Genomic DNA, 16,731 nt, shown 5'->3' with positions numbered 1-16,731 from the left:
GCGGGGAGGGCGGGCGGGCGGGCGGGCCGGTGACGTCACGGTTGCCATGGCCGCGGGCAGTGACGCGCGTCGGCACGTGACGCGCCGTTGCCATGGCGCCGGGCCCCGGCGGCGCGGGCGCCCCGCCTCCCGGAGTGACGTGGGCCGGCCCCCCCGCTTTTCCCGCCCCCCGCCCCCTCCCCCCCGCCGGCTCCCCGCGGCCCGGGAGGTTTCACTGCACAACAAGATGGCGGCGGCGGCGGCGAGCGGAGCTGGCGGGGCTGCCGGGGCCGGGGCGGGGGGAGCCGGGCCGGCGGGCCGCCTGCTGCCTCCGCCCGCCCCGGGGCCGCCGGCCGCCCCCGCTGCCGTGCCCCCGGCGGCCGGCCCGCCGCGTCCCCCCGCCCCGGCCTCCCGCGGGCCGGTGCCTGCGCGCATCGGCTACTACGAGATCGACCGCACCATCGGCAAGGGCAACTTCGCGGTGGTCAAGCGGGCCACGCACCTCGTCACCAAGGCCAAGGTAGCGGCGCGGCGGCAGCGCGGCCCGGGGCGGGGGCGGGGGCGGGGGCGCGGGGCCGGGGCCGGGGCCGGGGCGAGCGCGGGGCGCGGGGCGCGGGGCCGGGCGGCCGGGGCCGGGGACCGACGCTGCGGAGCCGGGGCTGCGGGGGGCGGCGGGGGAGCTCTGGGACTCCTGGCGGAGCCGCACCCCGAAGCCGGGAGCCCCGGGAGCCCGCAGTTGGAGCCGCCGGGGGACGGGGGCAGGGGCTAGGAGGTGCGGACCGCGGGGTGGCCGCGGGGGGGCTTCGGAGAGGACCAAGGACGGCCGGGGCATGCCGGGGCGCGGGGCTGCGGGGCTGCGGGGGTGCGGGGTCCTGGCGCCCCGTGACACACGCCGGGCAGCGCTTGGTCGCCCGGGACTGATGGGAGGTCGCGGCGGGGAGCCGGAGCCCGGGGACGGCCCCGAGATCGTTGGAGGAGGCGACGGAGAAAACGGGGAAACGAGGGGGAGGCAGATCGCGTGGCTCCTCCGCGGGAAGGGGCTCAGGGAGCAGAGGCCCAGGGCGCCCGGGGTCGTGACGGCACTAGGGAGTCAGGGGGTAAGCGGTTCGGGAGAGCTGGGTTGCTGCTTTATTTTTAGTTGTTGCAGGGTCTGGAATCGTGGGCTTTCAGAGAGCCCCGGGGTGGGCTCTCGGCGGTGGTGGGGGAAGCCCGGTGGGTGACGGAGGAGGTGTTGGAGGAACCCAGACCCTGGAGGATCAGTACACTCCTTGGGCCCTTTGGTTCTCCAGGGATTTGCGGAGCTGTTACTAGTGAAATGGGCCAAGGTCAGTTAGGAAGGCACATAAGTACACATGTACGGTTTGACATGTAAAATTCCTTTTTTTTTTTTTTTGAGGAAATGTGGGGTAGCCTTCTTCACTGGAAGTATTGGAACCAGAGTCCTCAGGAGGAATCTTTTGGTCTTGAGAGGACCCACAAAGCCCATTTGTACTCCAGATCTCTTGCTTTGCTCAATCTCTCACTTGAATGAATACTTTCAGTGTAGTCATTCATTATATCTAAAACTGCAGTTTGTGTTTTCCTTCAACCTGATGAAGCACCCTTAGAGCTGCTGCTGCTGCTTCCTACCAAAGCCACATCAATTCCTCACCTCCTCAGTCTGGCCCTTATCATCGCCTGCCTTGTTTTTTGCTTTTATGGCAATTGCTTATTTTCAGAAGCCAGTAACTTATCTAGGCCTTCTCTCCTGCTCACTCACAACCTGAAGTTCCTTTTTTCCCTCCTTTCTGTCAGAGCCTACAAGGGGCCCTTTCCACCAGGGTAGCAGGGTAGGTGGCTGTGGAAAATTGATTGGTCAGTTTCACTTCCTCTGGGGGGCCCCCTTCAGCCTTTTTGTCAGTTTTTATGGGAGGGCCTCAAGTCTGCAGGTCTGAGCTGAATGAGATACCAAAGTCCAGGATTCTCTGATGTCACCCTCAGACCCTGAGGGGGACTAGACTGAGCCAAGACTTTGGTGCGTCTCTGCCTGTCCCCCCCCCCCCATGCACACCCAGGTGTTTACAGTTCTATTTACTGTTAGCTAAGCCAAAGTTATGTTTATAAACAATACTAGTTGTTCGAGAGCTTTGTTCCTTGTTTCAGTATTTCCTTTTTTTTTTTTTTTTTTAAACCTCCCCCTCTCTTCTAAGTAATCACATTGAGCTCCTGTGATTATTTTGCTCTGACCTCTGGGGGATGGACTCCATGAACTTAATTGGTTTCCTGGTTTATGGTATCTATGATTTAAAGAATTTTGTGTCTTACAGCCCTTGGATACACCAAAATATTGATAAAAAAAAAAATCTGTGACAGACAGGGTTGTATGTTTTTGTAAATGTAATTGCAAACAGTTGATTCTTGGCTTTATATATAAAAGAGACATTTTTATCTTCAGTAGTCAGCAAAGCCAGTGGCTAATTATGGCTGATCTGCTTGCTTTCTAATTTCCCTATGTGTGTGTGTGTGTTTCTTGGTTTTTCTCCGAGGCCTTGGTGTCCTTTAGGATAGCAGCATTTTAAACATTAGCTTGTTTATACACGGGTGTCACTGTTTATGTTGGTTTTTATCTTTGATCATTTGTGGTGTGCAGTTATGTAATGCGTATGTATGGAAATATTTGAAATCCTGAATGATACCGAATGAAATGGCTTGGACAATGAGTTGCATGTGTGCGAGGACCACACCAGCGCTCATTTGTGTTTCTGTAGCAGTGTGCAATTTCCTAGTTACAGTTACAAGTGCCCTATCTTTTGCTGCTTAAATTACTCTGACGACATGAGTGAAGCTTAATTCACAAGGAGTTGTCATGTGCTCTGGGTGAATGATGAGCATATTTTGGCCTGCTCCATGGTTGTCTGAATCCACTTTGGAAGGGATTCTTAAATGCTGACAGCTTAGATGTGCCTAACAGCTGTTGACATACAGTGTGATGGCCTATTAAGGCCATGGTTTGGTTATATAATGGCAAAGAAGGTGCCTAGCTAGGTACTAGTAGGTGCAGAAGCTGCTGTTTCAATTGCTCAGGGAGATAGATTTTTCTCTCCGTGCACTGCAGTGTTTATTTTACTTCTGCAGTCAGGTCACTTGGAACCAAGAGAGCTATTTTTTCCCCCCACCTCTTTCTAGAATCTATAATTTTTTGTTTCATCTTTTAGAGGTCTGTGATTTTTTTTTTTTTTTTCTCCTCTTCCCCTGTAAGCCACTGAATGGTCTGGGTTTTTCTTAAAACCGTGTCTAACAGGGGGATCCCTGGGTGGCTCAGCGGTTTAGCACCTGCCTTCGGCCCAGGACATGACCCCGGAGTCCTGGGATCGAGTCCCACGTCGGGCTTCCTGCATGGAGCCTGCTTCTCCCTCTGCCTGTGTCTCTGCCTCTCTCTGTGTCTCTCATGAATAAATAAATCTTAAAACAAAAACAAAAACGTGTCTAACAATTAGACTCTGGTAATTCAGAAGATACTTGCATTGGTTGAAGGAGGGTAGGTTATCAGAGCTTTCTGAACATCAGAGAAGTATTTAGGATCACCTTTTCTCACACACGCTATCCATTCCAAGGACTAAGAGGCTAAAGTAAACTTCATTTATTAAGCTACTGCCCTCTGTCCAACCATAAGCGGTGAGGGTAGCTCTTTTCCAAATTCTGTTAACTCTCAAACCTCCTCTAGTAGGACCCTGGGCTGAAGAGAATCAGTAGAGAAGAGGAAATAGTTTCCTGTTAGGATGCTGGTGACTTTTACAGCACGGCCTTCATGGGCTCAGACTTAATATTGGCAGTTCTGCATTGCTTAGAGCATCATTGCAGAACAAACAGGTAACAGGAGAGAAGATTCATCGGTGACACACTTTGGTCAGCAGCTCACCCTGGTTGTCTTTGTCCTACCTTCTGTGATTTCCTTTTTTTTTTTTTTTTTTTTTAAAGAAATCTTAGTCTGAGATTCTCAGTGTGCTTTCTCAGTAGGACACTGTAAAGTTTAAAGAGATTGAAAAAAAGATTTTGTGCTTTCAGATTGCTTATAGTCTGTCTCCTTTGCCTACTTATACTTCTACTGATTGGATTAATGGGAACAAAGGGCAGATATATGTTGTATGCAGTTTTTCAGCATATTTCTGACTATAAGAGCCGTTGGTCAAATACTTATAAAGTGTTATTTCAACACATACGTATCACTTGCCTGCTATTGGATTGTGGTAAGAGCTTGAGCTTTTGGTAAAGCTGCCTTGGGGTTGAATCCTCTTCTGCTTAATAGTTGGATGATCTTTGATCAATTATTTACCTTCTCTGTGCTTGGATGTGGTCATCTGTAAAATGAGATGGCAGTGGTACTTACAAGTTTGGGTGTTATAAAGATTAAATAAGATAACATATGGGAAGCTACTGGAACAGTGCCTAGCACATAGTAGGCATGTGGTGAATAGCAGCGGCAGCAGCTGCTGTAGTAAGAAAGATGAATAGGACAGAGCTCCCCTCTTTTTGTTTTTCATCTGTTTGGAACAGTTCATGAATACATAACGCCATTTGTTTTGGGTAGGAAGATGTCATCTTCATGATACGCTTTCAGGATAAAAAATTAGCTATTATTTCAGTTGCCACTTTGAGATATTTGGGTTGAACTCCTGTGGACTATGGGCTAATTTAATGAAATTGACATTTTAAAACATAATTTTCCATTAGTTAAGGTTTTTTTTTTTTTTTTTTTTTTTTTTTTTTAAGTAAGCCTATGCCCAATATGGAGCTTGAACTCGTGACCCGGAGATCAACAGTCACACGCTCTACTGACTGAGCCAGCCAGGTGCCCCTAAACCTTTTTTTTTTTAAAAGCAATTGTGAGACTTGTCTAATGAAAATGGACTAATAGTGGCTTTTGCTTTGGGCCACCCCAAATTCTTAGTGTGTTTGTGTAACTACTCTTTGTTATATTGGTGATGGAACAGAGTTTATCGGAGTGTACTTCCCCCTCCAGAGATTCACTTAAGTCTGGTGGAGAATATGAAGAAATATTCCTGCAAACTTAAGAATACATTTTGCATTTGGGTGCACAGTGTGCTACTTAGAATGCCAAGGTCAGGATTCTTAACTTTAGATATTACACAGAGAAAACATCTTGCCCCATGACCCCATTCCAAATGTGGACCAGCCATAACATATGTGTGTGCTGTGTGGTTTACTGCAAACTCATTTTCATGAAAGGGAACGACTCAGAGTGGGCAAGGGCTAGTATTTTCACTTCTAAGGAAGAGTTTAATGGAACAGAATAGATGATGCTTATGCTCATGAGAAGGCTGAAAGCAAGATTCATTGGTAAATAGAAAAGAGAATTGTATCAAAAAGAAAATGAAAGGAAGATTATACTAGATGCATTTGAGGAGGATAGTTCCATCTTTGATGATCTAAAAATGACTATTGAAAGACTTCATTTTGATACAGTTGTGATGGGGTTACTAACTTTGTTGAGATTTTGTGAAGAGCTAAGATTGATTTGGACTGGTTTATCCAGAATCAAAATACCAGTATTCCACTTTCAACATCAAAGCTGTTTATTTTAACATTCTGACTTTGGTGCCAGCTCCCTAGAAAGTCATAGATCTGGCTCAAGCCAGAGGTGCCCAGACTAGTTATTTCTGTGCCAGAAGTGCTGTTTTCATTTTCCAAGCATCAATCTGGCGAATGTTTTCTAGTTCACGGCATAAAAGAGAACAAAATGGATGCTTTGAAGGGAAAAAGAAATGCTCTCTACTTACCAGAACCTCTATAGTTCTAATAAACATCAAAAACACCTTTGCACAGGGATGGAACCTTTTCCTTATTCATCCATTCATTCAGCATGTATATGCTGAATCCAAATTTTGGGTCAGGTTCTATCCTGGGCTCTTGAATTTACCAAGAACAACAGGGACAAAAGCTCTTGCCTTCTTGGAGCTTACTTTCTAATGCAGGGAGACAGACAAGAAACATGTAAACAAATAGCTTCATATAGTATGAATACCATGAAGAAAATAAATGGGCTAGAGAGTAGGGAAGAGTGCTGCTTTAGGTAGAATTGTCAGGGAATGCCTTTCCATAGTGATGAGATATATGTATATATGTATTTTATAAGATAATGGCCATTTTATTATTATGTTTTAGACAGAAGGGAGAGGGAGAGAGAATCTTAAGCAGGCTCCACATCCAGCACAGAGCCTGACAGACTCAGTCTCACAATCCTGAGAGCATGACCTGAGCCAAAATCAAGAATTGGATGCTTAACTGAGCCACCCAGGTGCCCCACAAGGTGATAATATTTGAGCTAATACTTGAAGGATGAGAAAAAGCCAGCCTGAGAAGATTTGGGAGAATTTTTAATGCAGAAGGAATGGCAGGTACAGTGGTGTTGGGATAGAAATGAGCTTGGTTTATCCAAAGATTAGACTCAAGGTCATGGTGCCTAGAGCTTCGTCAATAAGGAGGAGGATATTAAGGGGTGAGGTCAGAAAGTTAGGGGCCAAAACATGTAGGTCCAATAGCCATTTGATGGAATTGAGTATGAAATGGGAGCAGCATCAGTGGATATCACAGCAGAGCTCTGGTATCATCTGATTATGATTTTAAAAATTCATGCTGTTTATTTTATGGTTAAGGGTAAAAATGCTTTTTCTAGTGCATTTCTTCAGATAAGAGAGGTGTTCAATTTTAACAGCTTACATTCTTTCAGAGACTTCGTGTCACTGGGACGGCAACCACCCCAGCATCTTGGGGTCAGCCTGGAGGACTTGGCTCTCTTCCCCAAGACTGGCCATGGGAAACTGAGTGGCCCCTTTACCCCTTGCCTCTTCTTGCACCCAACTCCCCTGCGGGCCCCCAACTCCCCTGTGGGCCCCCACCCCCATCCCCCGTACACCTCTGTTGGAAGTTGGACAGTTGGATGTTGCACACGGCTCTCGGTTCCATTTTTTTTTGTCGGGGATCTGCTTTAGCACAGGCCGGTGTCTCTCCAGGTGCTCACCCAGGTTCTCCTTTGTTGCCCACACCCACGCATACCCCTGGGGACCACTAGATGGCATGGGCCCTCGGGGCTACTGGCCTAAATCCACAATAAAGCCGTTCTAATGCCCCTCAAAAAAAAAAAAAAAGTGAATGACATACATTTCCCACATTAATTGAACGTGATCAGCCAACAATATTTGCTGATGTGGTTGCGGCGGGGAGACACAGAAAAGATCTTAGACATGTTCTATTCCAGCTTTTTCTTTCCCAGAGTCTAGAAATATGGACTTCATGGAATTTAGGATATTAGGCTTTTAGGTGCTAATTAAAGGAGTTTGGACCAATTATCCATTGGAGTTTGTCTCTTTGGTTTCTGCTCCCGCCCCCATTTTGCCCAGAAACCTACAGTTAGTTAATGGGGGAGTTGGAATTTGAAACAGGCATTCCTACTTAACTCTACCCTGACTCTACCAGTCATTGAAAACCTTGTCCTCGCCGTCTTGATCTTTTATTGAAGAAACAAGATTTATCTACTAATTAAAGTCTAAGAGATTTATCATTTCTAGTAAAACAGACTCCGAAAGTGAGATGCCATTAGAGGAAAAATTCCCAAGTAGGGAGGAAGAGTAAATATACCAACACTGTATTTCACTTGTCCTTTTGGCATTATTGCACTCTGTCACTTACCAGCAGCCCTCCATGGACTTTAAAACCTACCAAATACCCCTTTATGCCCCCTTGACTTGACTGAGGGATCAGAAAAGCCTTTTGTAAGGTGCCTGGGTGACACAGTTGGTTAAGCATCTAACTCTTGTTTTTTTTGCTCAGGTCATGATCTCAGGGTTGTGAGATCGATCCCTGCGTCTGGCTCTGCACTCAGTGAAGAGTCTGCTTGAGATTCTTCTCTCTCCCTTTCCCTCTGCCCCTCCTGCTCGTGCTTTCTCTCTCTCTCTCTAAATAAATAAATAAATCTGTAAAAAAAAAAAAAAAGCCTTTCAAAATACTAAGGAAGTAAAAAAGGAAAGCAATGAACACAGAAAAGGCAATGACCATAAACACAGTCTGCCTTATATAGTTTTCTTTTACCACTATATCTAGCTTACTCCCAGGGAATATGAGTAATTATACTTTTGCTCTGTTGGGCTAGTCTGGTCTGTCTTTGAAAGTACCTTTCTGACATGGACTCGTGACTTACCAGATCACTACCAATTTCTAGGGCATGGTGCTATCTTTTAACTCATTAAGAGAACTCTTCACGAAGATATATACCCTATTGACACAGGTCAAGAGAACCAGTTGTCTAGGGCTCCTCTTACATGGTTCTACTTTCTGGTCTAAGAGTTACACCCAGGGGCACCTGCCCGGCTTAGTCGGTAGAGCATGCAACTCTTGATTTCGGGGTTGTGAGTTCAAGCCCTACACTGGGTGTAGAGATTACTAAGAGCTATGCCTGTTCCCCAAGTGAATGACCTCACTCATCAGGTGAGTCCCTGCCCCCTTCAAATAGTGAGAAGCTTGGTTCCGTTTGGCCTAATAGGATAGACAGACTGTCACGTAGATAACTGATAACATCCAGAGAATGAAAATTATATACATTCTCATAGGCTTTTGTCCTAATGTAATAAATAATTGTTAAATAACTGGCCTAGGCAATGTCTTCTAGAAGCCTCAACAGCCTTGGTTGTATTACCTTGAAAGGGCTTGTTTTGGATCTGTTCAAAATAAAATTCTTTCAGCTACTACACACCTGTTGGATGAGCCATGGTGAAGTTATGTTTAGGAATGTATTTCTCTTTAGGAGATGTGTGATCCACTGAAGACAAGGAGTCTCTGGCTGCTTCTTACTTAATGTCAGAAATCAGTTTGTCAGAAAGGTAAGAATCAGATTGTGAATACTTAGCCTCATTTCCTAGAAACTGAAAAGGAAGGAGAAATACACCCCATGGCCTGTTTAAGCTTGTCTGTGTGGGCTGCGCTCACTCAGTTGGATACTTTTGGCCAGTTGTCTTAGACTATATTTAGGTTTTGATTAGGAAGTTCTGAGAATTTTCAAATTTCTGCCTAGTTTCAGCTCTAGTATGTACATGCTTACCAGCAGCGTGCTTTACTTCCCATTGCTCCCTTCCAAAGAACTAAATGTGAAGATTCAGGTTAACTAATCTCATTTCCTGGGACTAAAATTTTTTGTAAAGAAACTTTTCATTCACTTGTTCCAGCCATCCATTCATCCACCTACCCATCCATCCAGTAAACTTTTGAAAAATTATTTATCAAAAACCAGGAATAGATGCTATCTGCATTGAAATACAGAAAATATAAATTTATACATAGTGAAGTTGAGTCTGCCTTCCACCCCAGTACCCAGCCACATGGTTCTTTTTAGTCTTGTTTCAAAAATATTTATTAACCTCTACTCTGGATCAGTCCAAATGCTAGATGCTGTTTGTGGCATGCATGTAATTTCTAGAAACAATTTTTTTTTTAAGTTAAAAAAAAGAGAGAAAATAATCTAGGTTTTAATGCTTGTTAGGCACAGTGTGATAATTTAATGTAAGCTCCATGAGGGCAGGGATTTTATTTTATTTCATTTTTAAAAAGATTTTATTTCTTTGACAGAGAGAGTGAGCAAGCCCAAGCAGGGGGAACAGCAGAGGGAGAGGGAGAAACAGACTCCCTACTGAGCAGGGAGCCAGACACCTGGCTCCATCCCAGGACCCTGAGACAAGGCAGATGCTTAACCGACTGAGCCACCCGGGCGCCTTGAGGGCAGGGATTTTAATCTGTTGTCTGCTGCTGTATTCTCCATGGCTACTAAGAGGCATTTACAGTGCCTGTAAATTCTCATTTAGTGAATGAATATCAGGATTAATAAAAATGGGAGCTGAGCTGGTTTTTATACTCTTAATATATCTTAGAATTTTACGACTAAAATTTTCTATCTCCAGTTAAGACGTTAAAGACAAGTAATTTTCTATTTTATTCTCGCAAGTCTCTGGGTAAGGAGATTTCACAAGCTTTCTGGGCAAGTAATTTATTTTTGGCATATCTGCAACTTTTCATTATTAGGAAGTTCAGTATATCTAAAGTAAATCCTGCAATTGAAATTCTAGTGCCTTACTTTAAAGGGACGGTTCTCTCGGATGCAGGCTCCCTGTGGGTGATTTCCTGGAGAAGGCCCCACAGTATATTCAGCATGGTCAGCTGGTGCCCTGCCTCTTTTTGCCTTGGAGCTTCTCTTCCTTTGCAGACTCACCAGTGTGTCTTGGGCTGCTAGCACTTCCTGAAATAACATCAAATTCTGTGTTGTTACCTCTGGTTCTTTTTGTGATACTAAGCGATCTGATTTATTTTATTTAAAAAAAATTTTTTTTTATTATTTATTCATGATAGTCATAGAGAGAAGAGAGAGAGGCAGAGACACAGGCAGAGGGAGAAGTGGGCTCCATGCCAGGAGCCCGACGTGGGACTCGATCCCAGGACTCCGGGATCGTGCCCTGGGCCAAAGGCAGGCGCCAAACCGCTGAGTCACCCAGGGATCCCCGCGATCTGATTCAAAAACAAAACAAAATGACTTCTTGGTCACTGGCCCTTAACTTTAATGGGTTAAATTCAGTGGTCCTTATTTTTAATGGATTAATTCAGCCAGTATTTGTGTGTCATCTGTACAGAAAACGTAACAACTACTGGTCCTAGAGGACGAGAAGAGAAATTTTATTCTTGTCAGGGCAGATTTAGGTTAAGTTAAAGGAGCAGTTGAATGCTTACAGCTTGAACCTGATAGAGGAGGAAGACAAGAGGTGTCTAGGATAAACTCTCTTACTCCAGCCCAACTGCTTCTTACTGAGCTTTCTTCTACCCCCTTGTTTTTGTCTTCCTGATTATAAAAGTAATTTTTGCTCATGGAAGAAATTTGGGGAAAACTCAGGAAATTTTAAAGCAAAGGGGGGAAAATCACCTTAGTCCTGTCACCTAGAGGCAACAGTTATTTTATTTTAAAAGATTTTATTTATTTATTCATGAGAGACACATAGAGAGAGGCAGAGACACAGGCAGAGGGAGAAGCAGGCTCCATGCAGGGAGCCCCACATGGGACTCGATCCTGGGACTCCAGGATCACACCCCGGGCTGAAGGCAGGCGCTAAACCACTGAGCCACCGGGGCAAGGCAATGGTTATTAATATTACAAAATACATAACTGGAATCATATTGTTAGGCTATTTTATTCCTTTTCTCTTTTATCATTATAAGCATTTTCCCATCACTAGAAGCTCTTTAGAAACATCAGTTTATTTATTTATTTTTAAAGATTTTATTTATTTATTCATGAGACACACACACACACACACACAGAGGAAGAGACACGGGCAGAAGGAGAAGCAGGCTCCATGCAGGGAGCCTGACATGGGACTCGATCCCGGGTCTCCAGCATCACACCCTGGGCTGAAGGCAGCGCTAAACTGCTGAGCCACCCGGGCTGCCCAGAAACATCAGTTTTAATGGGTGTATACTCTTCCACTATCAGACTACTGTCATTTTTTGAAACTTTTTATTTTTATTTTTTAAAAGTTTTTTTTTTTTTAAAGAGATCTTATTTATTTGTTCATGATAGACACACAGAGAGAGAGAGGTAGAGACACAGGCAGAGGGAGAAGCAGGCTCCATACCGGGAGCCCGATGTGGGACTCGATCCCGGGACTCCAGGATCACGCTCTGAGCTGAAGGCAGACACTAAACCACTGAGCCACCCAGGGATCCCATGAAACTTTTTTCATGATCGAAGTTTCTTCGCAGTTTTCACTCTTGAGTTCTCTGGTATGCCCATTTTGTCCACATGAGTTTTGATGCATTTCTGATTTTTTTACTCAGGATAGATTGTTGGAAGTGAAATTACTGGGTCAGAGGGTACACGTGTTTTTGAGACACTTGATACTTGTGTTGCCACACTGCTTTCCAGAAAGGTCGTGCCAGGGTTAGCCTCCTGGCATGTGTGAGGAGGCCTTCTTTCTTCATCTTTATCCCCTTTGCCTTCTGAATCCCTACTGTGCCTCCGAGCCTGGGCTGGCAGCTGGGCTTTTGGACAGGTCAAACGAGCTGCCTCTTCCTTCTTTCCCTGAGCCCAACCTGGACAAGGAAGAACAGGATGAGTAAGACTCTCACCTTTTAGTTGTTGGTGAATCACCATTCTCCCTTGATTTTTCACAACCAGATGCAAACTTAAATTGGAGAGCCTTACCCAAACCCTGGCTTTTCAAAGAACTTGTCTTGGGTGAACCCGAGTGACAATTTGAGAGATTAACGAAGGCTGTAATTTACTCCTCCCTCTTTTTAAAGGTAAAAAGATGGTGAAGGGAATTGTAAGGGAGATAATTTTGTGAATAAATACGGTGATGCAGCAGCCCTATGATGTTTGAATTTGCTTATGTACTCTACGTGTTAGCTAAGAGGTTTTCAAGGGTAATTGGGCTGTATGGGATATTGTTCTTAGAATGTTTTAGGGTTACCATTGCTGTATTTGCAGCATCCAACAATATGCTCTTTTATCTCCTATAGAATACCTCTTATGCAGTCAGTTTGGATTATGACTTCCTTGGTTAATTGGGGCTGAACAAATGAAGCAGAGAAATCAGAAATAATGATGTATATGTACTTGTAATATTTTAACTGAAAATATACATAGGCATTTGTTCACTAATCTTTTTAAAAGTGTTTATTATGGAAAATTTCAGATGTAAACGAAAGTAGAGAGACTTAGGATAATGAACTCATCACCCAGCTTATGTTGTCACCACCTCATGGCCAGTCTTTCATCTGTACCTCTTCCCAATTCTTTCTGTCTAGTTTACTTTGAAGCAGATTACAGAATCCTGTAATTTTATCCATAAATATTTTGGCATGTATCTCTAAATACGGATTCTTTTTCAAAAAACATGACACCGGGACCTTTATCCTACCTAAAATTACAATTCCTTACTGTCAGTAAGTATCAAATCAGTGTTAAAATTTCCCCAACTGTCATATATACATACATATATATATTTTTTAACCACTTATTTTTTTTTAAAGATTTTATTTATTTATTCATGAGAGACACAGAGAGAGAGGCAGAGACATAGGCAGAAGGAGAACAGGCTCCCTGTGGGGAGCCTGATGCGGGACTTGATCCTAGGACCCCAGGATCACGACCTGAGCCGAAGGCAGACGCTTAACCACTAAGCCACCCAGGCACACCTTAACCACTTATGTGTTTGAATCAGGGTCTAGTTATAATTGATTGATGTCCCTTAAGGTTTTTTGTTTTGTTTTGTTTTCCTCTGTAGGTTTCTTCTCTCTTTGCAATTTAAGAAACACATTCACTAATCTTTTGATGTAGGGCCAAGGCCTTTCTTTGTGTATTGATGTCTTTTTTTTTTTTTTTAAGATTTATTTATTCATGATAGACATAGAGAAAGAGAGAGAGAGAGGCAGAGACACAGGAGAAGGGACAAACAGGCTCCACACCGCGAGCCCGAGCCCGATGCGGACCCGATCCCGGGACTCCAGGATCGCGCCCCAGGCCAAAATCAGGCGCTAAACCGCTGAGCCACTCAGAGATCCCTGTATTGATGTCTTGATTGGAGTTCCTTCATCTTGTTTGCATTAAAGATACCCATAGTTTATCATCTATGGTTTCCAGTTTGTTTTGCTTTTAAAAGCTGAGCATGAATTTAAAGGCATTTGTGAAGCAGTATGAGTACAGAATTCCTCGAGTTTTATGATCTACCCTCCCCTACCCCCAATCCTTTACATCTGTCTCATCTACATCTAATTTGACTTTACCAAGTCTCTGTAAGCATTCAGCTTGGTTTTCATAGAAACAGGCCTTTCCTTTTTTCCCTGATTTCAAATAACTAATAACAAGAGCACCTGGTATAAATAGGTTTGGGAAAAAACAATTCTTGGTAAGCATGCATCTCAGTGGGTGGGAGCAGAAATGTCTAGGAGTAAGAGTGGCTGTTCATTGGGGACAGGTCACATGCTGGGGCACCAGTTGTTTCACAGAGGGAAGGGGAAGCATTGGTCATTTAGGCAGCTTGGTTGAGTGGAGGTGGGCTAAGAGATCTTCTGCATGAACAGAAAGCTATAAGCGAGAGTTGTTAGAAATTTGGGGAGAAGCTATTTTACAGAATCTGTTATTGACAGGGTATACTTCAAGGTGGTATTTTTGTTGACTTCGGTTAGAGTTTGCCTGAACCGAACTGAATTTGATAATGGGCCAGTGATGTTAAAAATTTGGTGAGGAAACAGCCAGTCTCTCTAGTTTAAAAGGTTTATATCTGTTCACTGCCAGCATAGTGTTCCATGGAACAAGTTGACATTTTCATGTAGTAAGTTGTTTTCTGTTCCTGGCAAAAGAAATTTTGGTTCATATGCCACAAGAAACAGAATTGTTTTTATTGTGGAAGGCAGGAGCAGAGCTTTGTGTTTCTTATTTGGATTAGTTGGGCACCTGCAGAATTTCTGACTTCTTTCTTTCGCTTCCTGCCTCCTGTCTGTCGTCCTTTCTTCTGTCAAAATGTTCATTACAGTGTTGCATAAAAGCAGCATTCGGACAATAGCTGAGTTTTTTTAGTGGCTCATTTTTCCAGACCCTCAAAATAATGTTTTTAGTGATTGCGTGTTCTTGGCTTACTTTCCATTTCGCCATCAACAGTGATATTGTTATTCCTGTCAAATGGAACAGTTGTTATTCCAGCAATGACCTCTGTGTCTCAATCAGCTGCAGAGACCCCATATTCCTATGTCATACCTAACTACCTTCCATGTGTACTGTCACCCTGGGACATAATTAAATTTTGGGGCAATACTTTTGGAGCTCTATAAAGGATTTTACACTCCTTGTGAATAAAATCACTTGTTTGAAGCACGTTGCTCATTGGCCTCTTTGACACATGCACAAGCGTGGCCAGTGATTTCAGTCTGCTGTCTCTTCTGATCTCATTTCTCTTCTTCCTTTTCAGTCAGCAGCTGCATCCAGTGCCCTGCTCTCATTGAGCTCTTAGTAAAAGGGGTACTGTTTTACTGAGTCACAGCCTCTTATATCAGTGGTGGTTAGAGGGTTTTTTTTTTTTTTTTTTTTTTTTTTTTTTTAGGTCAAGTCTCCATTTCGGAGTCACATTAAATTTTAAAATGGCATTTCAGTTGTGTTACTACCTAAATTTCTCTTTTTCTTATGCAAGTTACCAGTGTTTTCTGCTTTTCCAGCTCTTTGGGGAACCTTATTGGCCCATCCAAAATGCCCGAGGTGGTCTATAACAAGGAGTTGAGCGTTGGTGTGGGAGTCAGGGCACATGTTTGTGGATTTAATTTTTGATAGCTGCCAGTTTTCTTTGGCCAAATCACGGAACCTCATGGAGCTTCCAGTTTCTTGTTTTGCTTATGTGTGTATATATATTTTTTAAGAGCTTTATTGAGATGTAACATATATGCAATTCACTCAATTCATTGTTTTTAGTATATTCACAGGGTTGTGCAAATGTTAGCACAATCAATTTTAGAACATTTTTATTCCTTTTAAAAGAAATGGTGTATACCTATTAGCGGTCATTACCCATTTCCTAAGCCTCCTTTCCCCAGCCCTGAGCAACCACTAATCAATTTCTATAGATTTGTCTGTTCTGGACATTTCATATAAATAGAATCATACAAAGTACAGCTTTTTGTGTCTGGCTTCTTTCACTTAGAATAATGTCTTCAGGGATCCCTGGGTGGCGCAGCGGTTTGGTGCCTGCCTTTGGCCCAGGGCGCGATCCTGGAGACCCGGGATCGAATCCCACATCGGGCTCCTGGTGCATGGAGCCTGCTTCTCCCTCTGCCTGTGTCTCTGCCTCTCTCTCTCTCTCTCTCTGTGACTATCATAAATAAATAAAAATTAAAAAAAAAAAAAGAATAATGTCTTCAAGGTTCATCCATATGGTAGCATATGTTGGAATGTCATTACTCTTCATGGCCAAATAATATTACACTATATGGCTAGGCTGCATTTTGTTTATCCATTTGTGAATTGATGGACATTTGCCTTATTTCTGCCCTTTCCCTATTATGATCAATACTGTCATGAACATTCATATGCAAGTTTTTGTGTGGACATATGTTTTCATTTCTCTTGGGTATATATATCAAAGAGGGAAATTACTAGATCATATAGCTCCACGTTTAACTTTGTGAGGAGTTGCCAAACTGTCTTCCAAAATGGCTGGACCATTTTCCATTACCACTAGTAGTGTATGAGTAATGTTTTTCTATATCCTCCCCAAAACTTGTTGTGTTCTTTCTTTTTGATCAAGCTATCCTAGTGGATGTGAAGTGGTATTTCATTGTGGTTTTGATTTGCATTTCCCTAATGATTAATGGTTTTGAGCATCTTTTCATGTGCTAAATGTTGACTTGTAGATCTTTGGAGAAGTGTCTATTTAGATTTTTGCCTGTATTTTAGCTGGGTTATTTGTCTTTTTGTTGAGTTATAAGAATTCTTTACATATTCTAGGTACAATTTCTTGATCAGATATATGATTTACAGGTATTTCCTCCCATTCTGTCTCTTCACCTTGATGGTTTTGTTTACAGCACAAAAGTTTTTAATTTTGATGCACTAGTTTTTTAATTTGTCACATTATTCTAACTCTGAAATTATATGCTCTGGTGTCAATATTTTCTTCTATTTTTACTCATTCTCTTCCTTTCTCTTGCTTTTAAACAGTTCTCCCTTTTCCAGGG

General features: G+C 43.5%; 1 protein-coding gene across 8 annotated transcripts in view; it reads left to right on the top strand.

The window, feature by feature from the left end:
* The first annotated feature begins 211 nt into the window (after window positions 1-211).
* SIK3 (SIK family kinase 3) overlaps window positions 212-16,731 on the top strand; it is a 245,268-nt gene continuing 228,748 nt past the window's right edge. For all 8 annotated transcript variants that reach the window (XM_077893645.1, XM_077893651.1, XM_077893649.1 and 5 more), the window contains exon 1: window positions 212-499. In XM_077893645.1, the coding sequence (XP_077749771.1) occupies window positions 227-499 (273 nt within the window). In that variant the 5' untranslated portion in view covers window positions 212-226. The remainder of the gene's footprint in view (window positions 500-16,731) is intronic.

The sequence above is a fragment of the Canis aureus genome, chromosome 3, assembly GCF_053574225.1.
Source record: "Canis aureus isolate CA01 chromosome 3, VMU_Caureus_v.1.0, whole genome shotgun sequence".
Classification (NCBI taxonomy): domain Eukaryota; kingdom Metazoa; phylum Chordata; class Mammalia; order Carnivora; family Canidae; genus Canis; species Canis aureus.
Note: the sequence above shows the minus strand (reverse complement) of the source record. Positions and strands in the feature narration are given on the sequence as shown.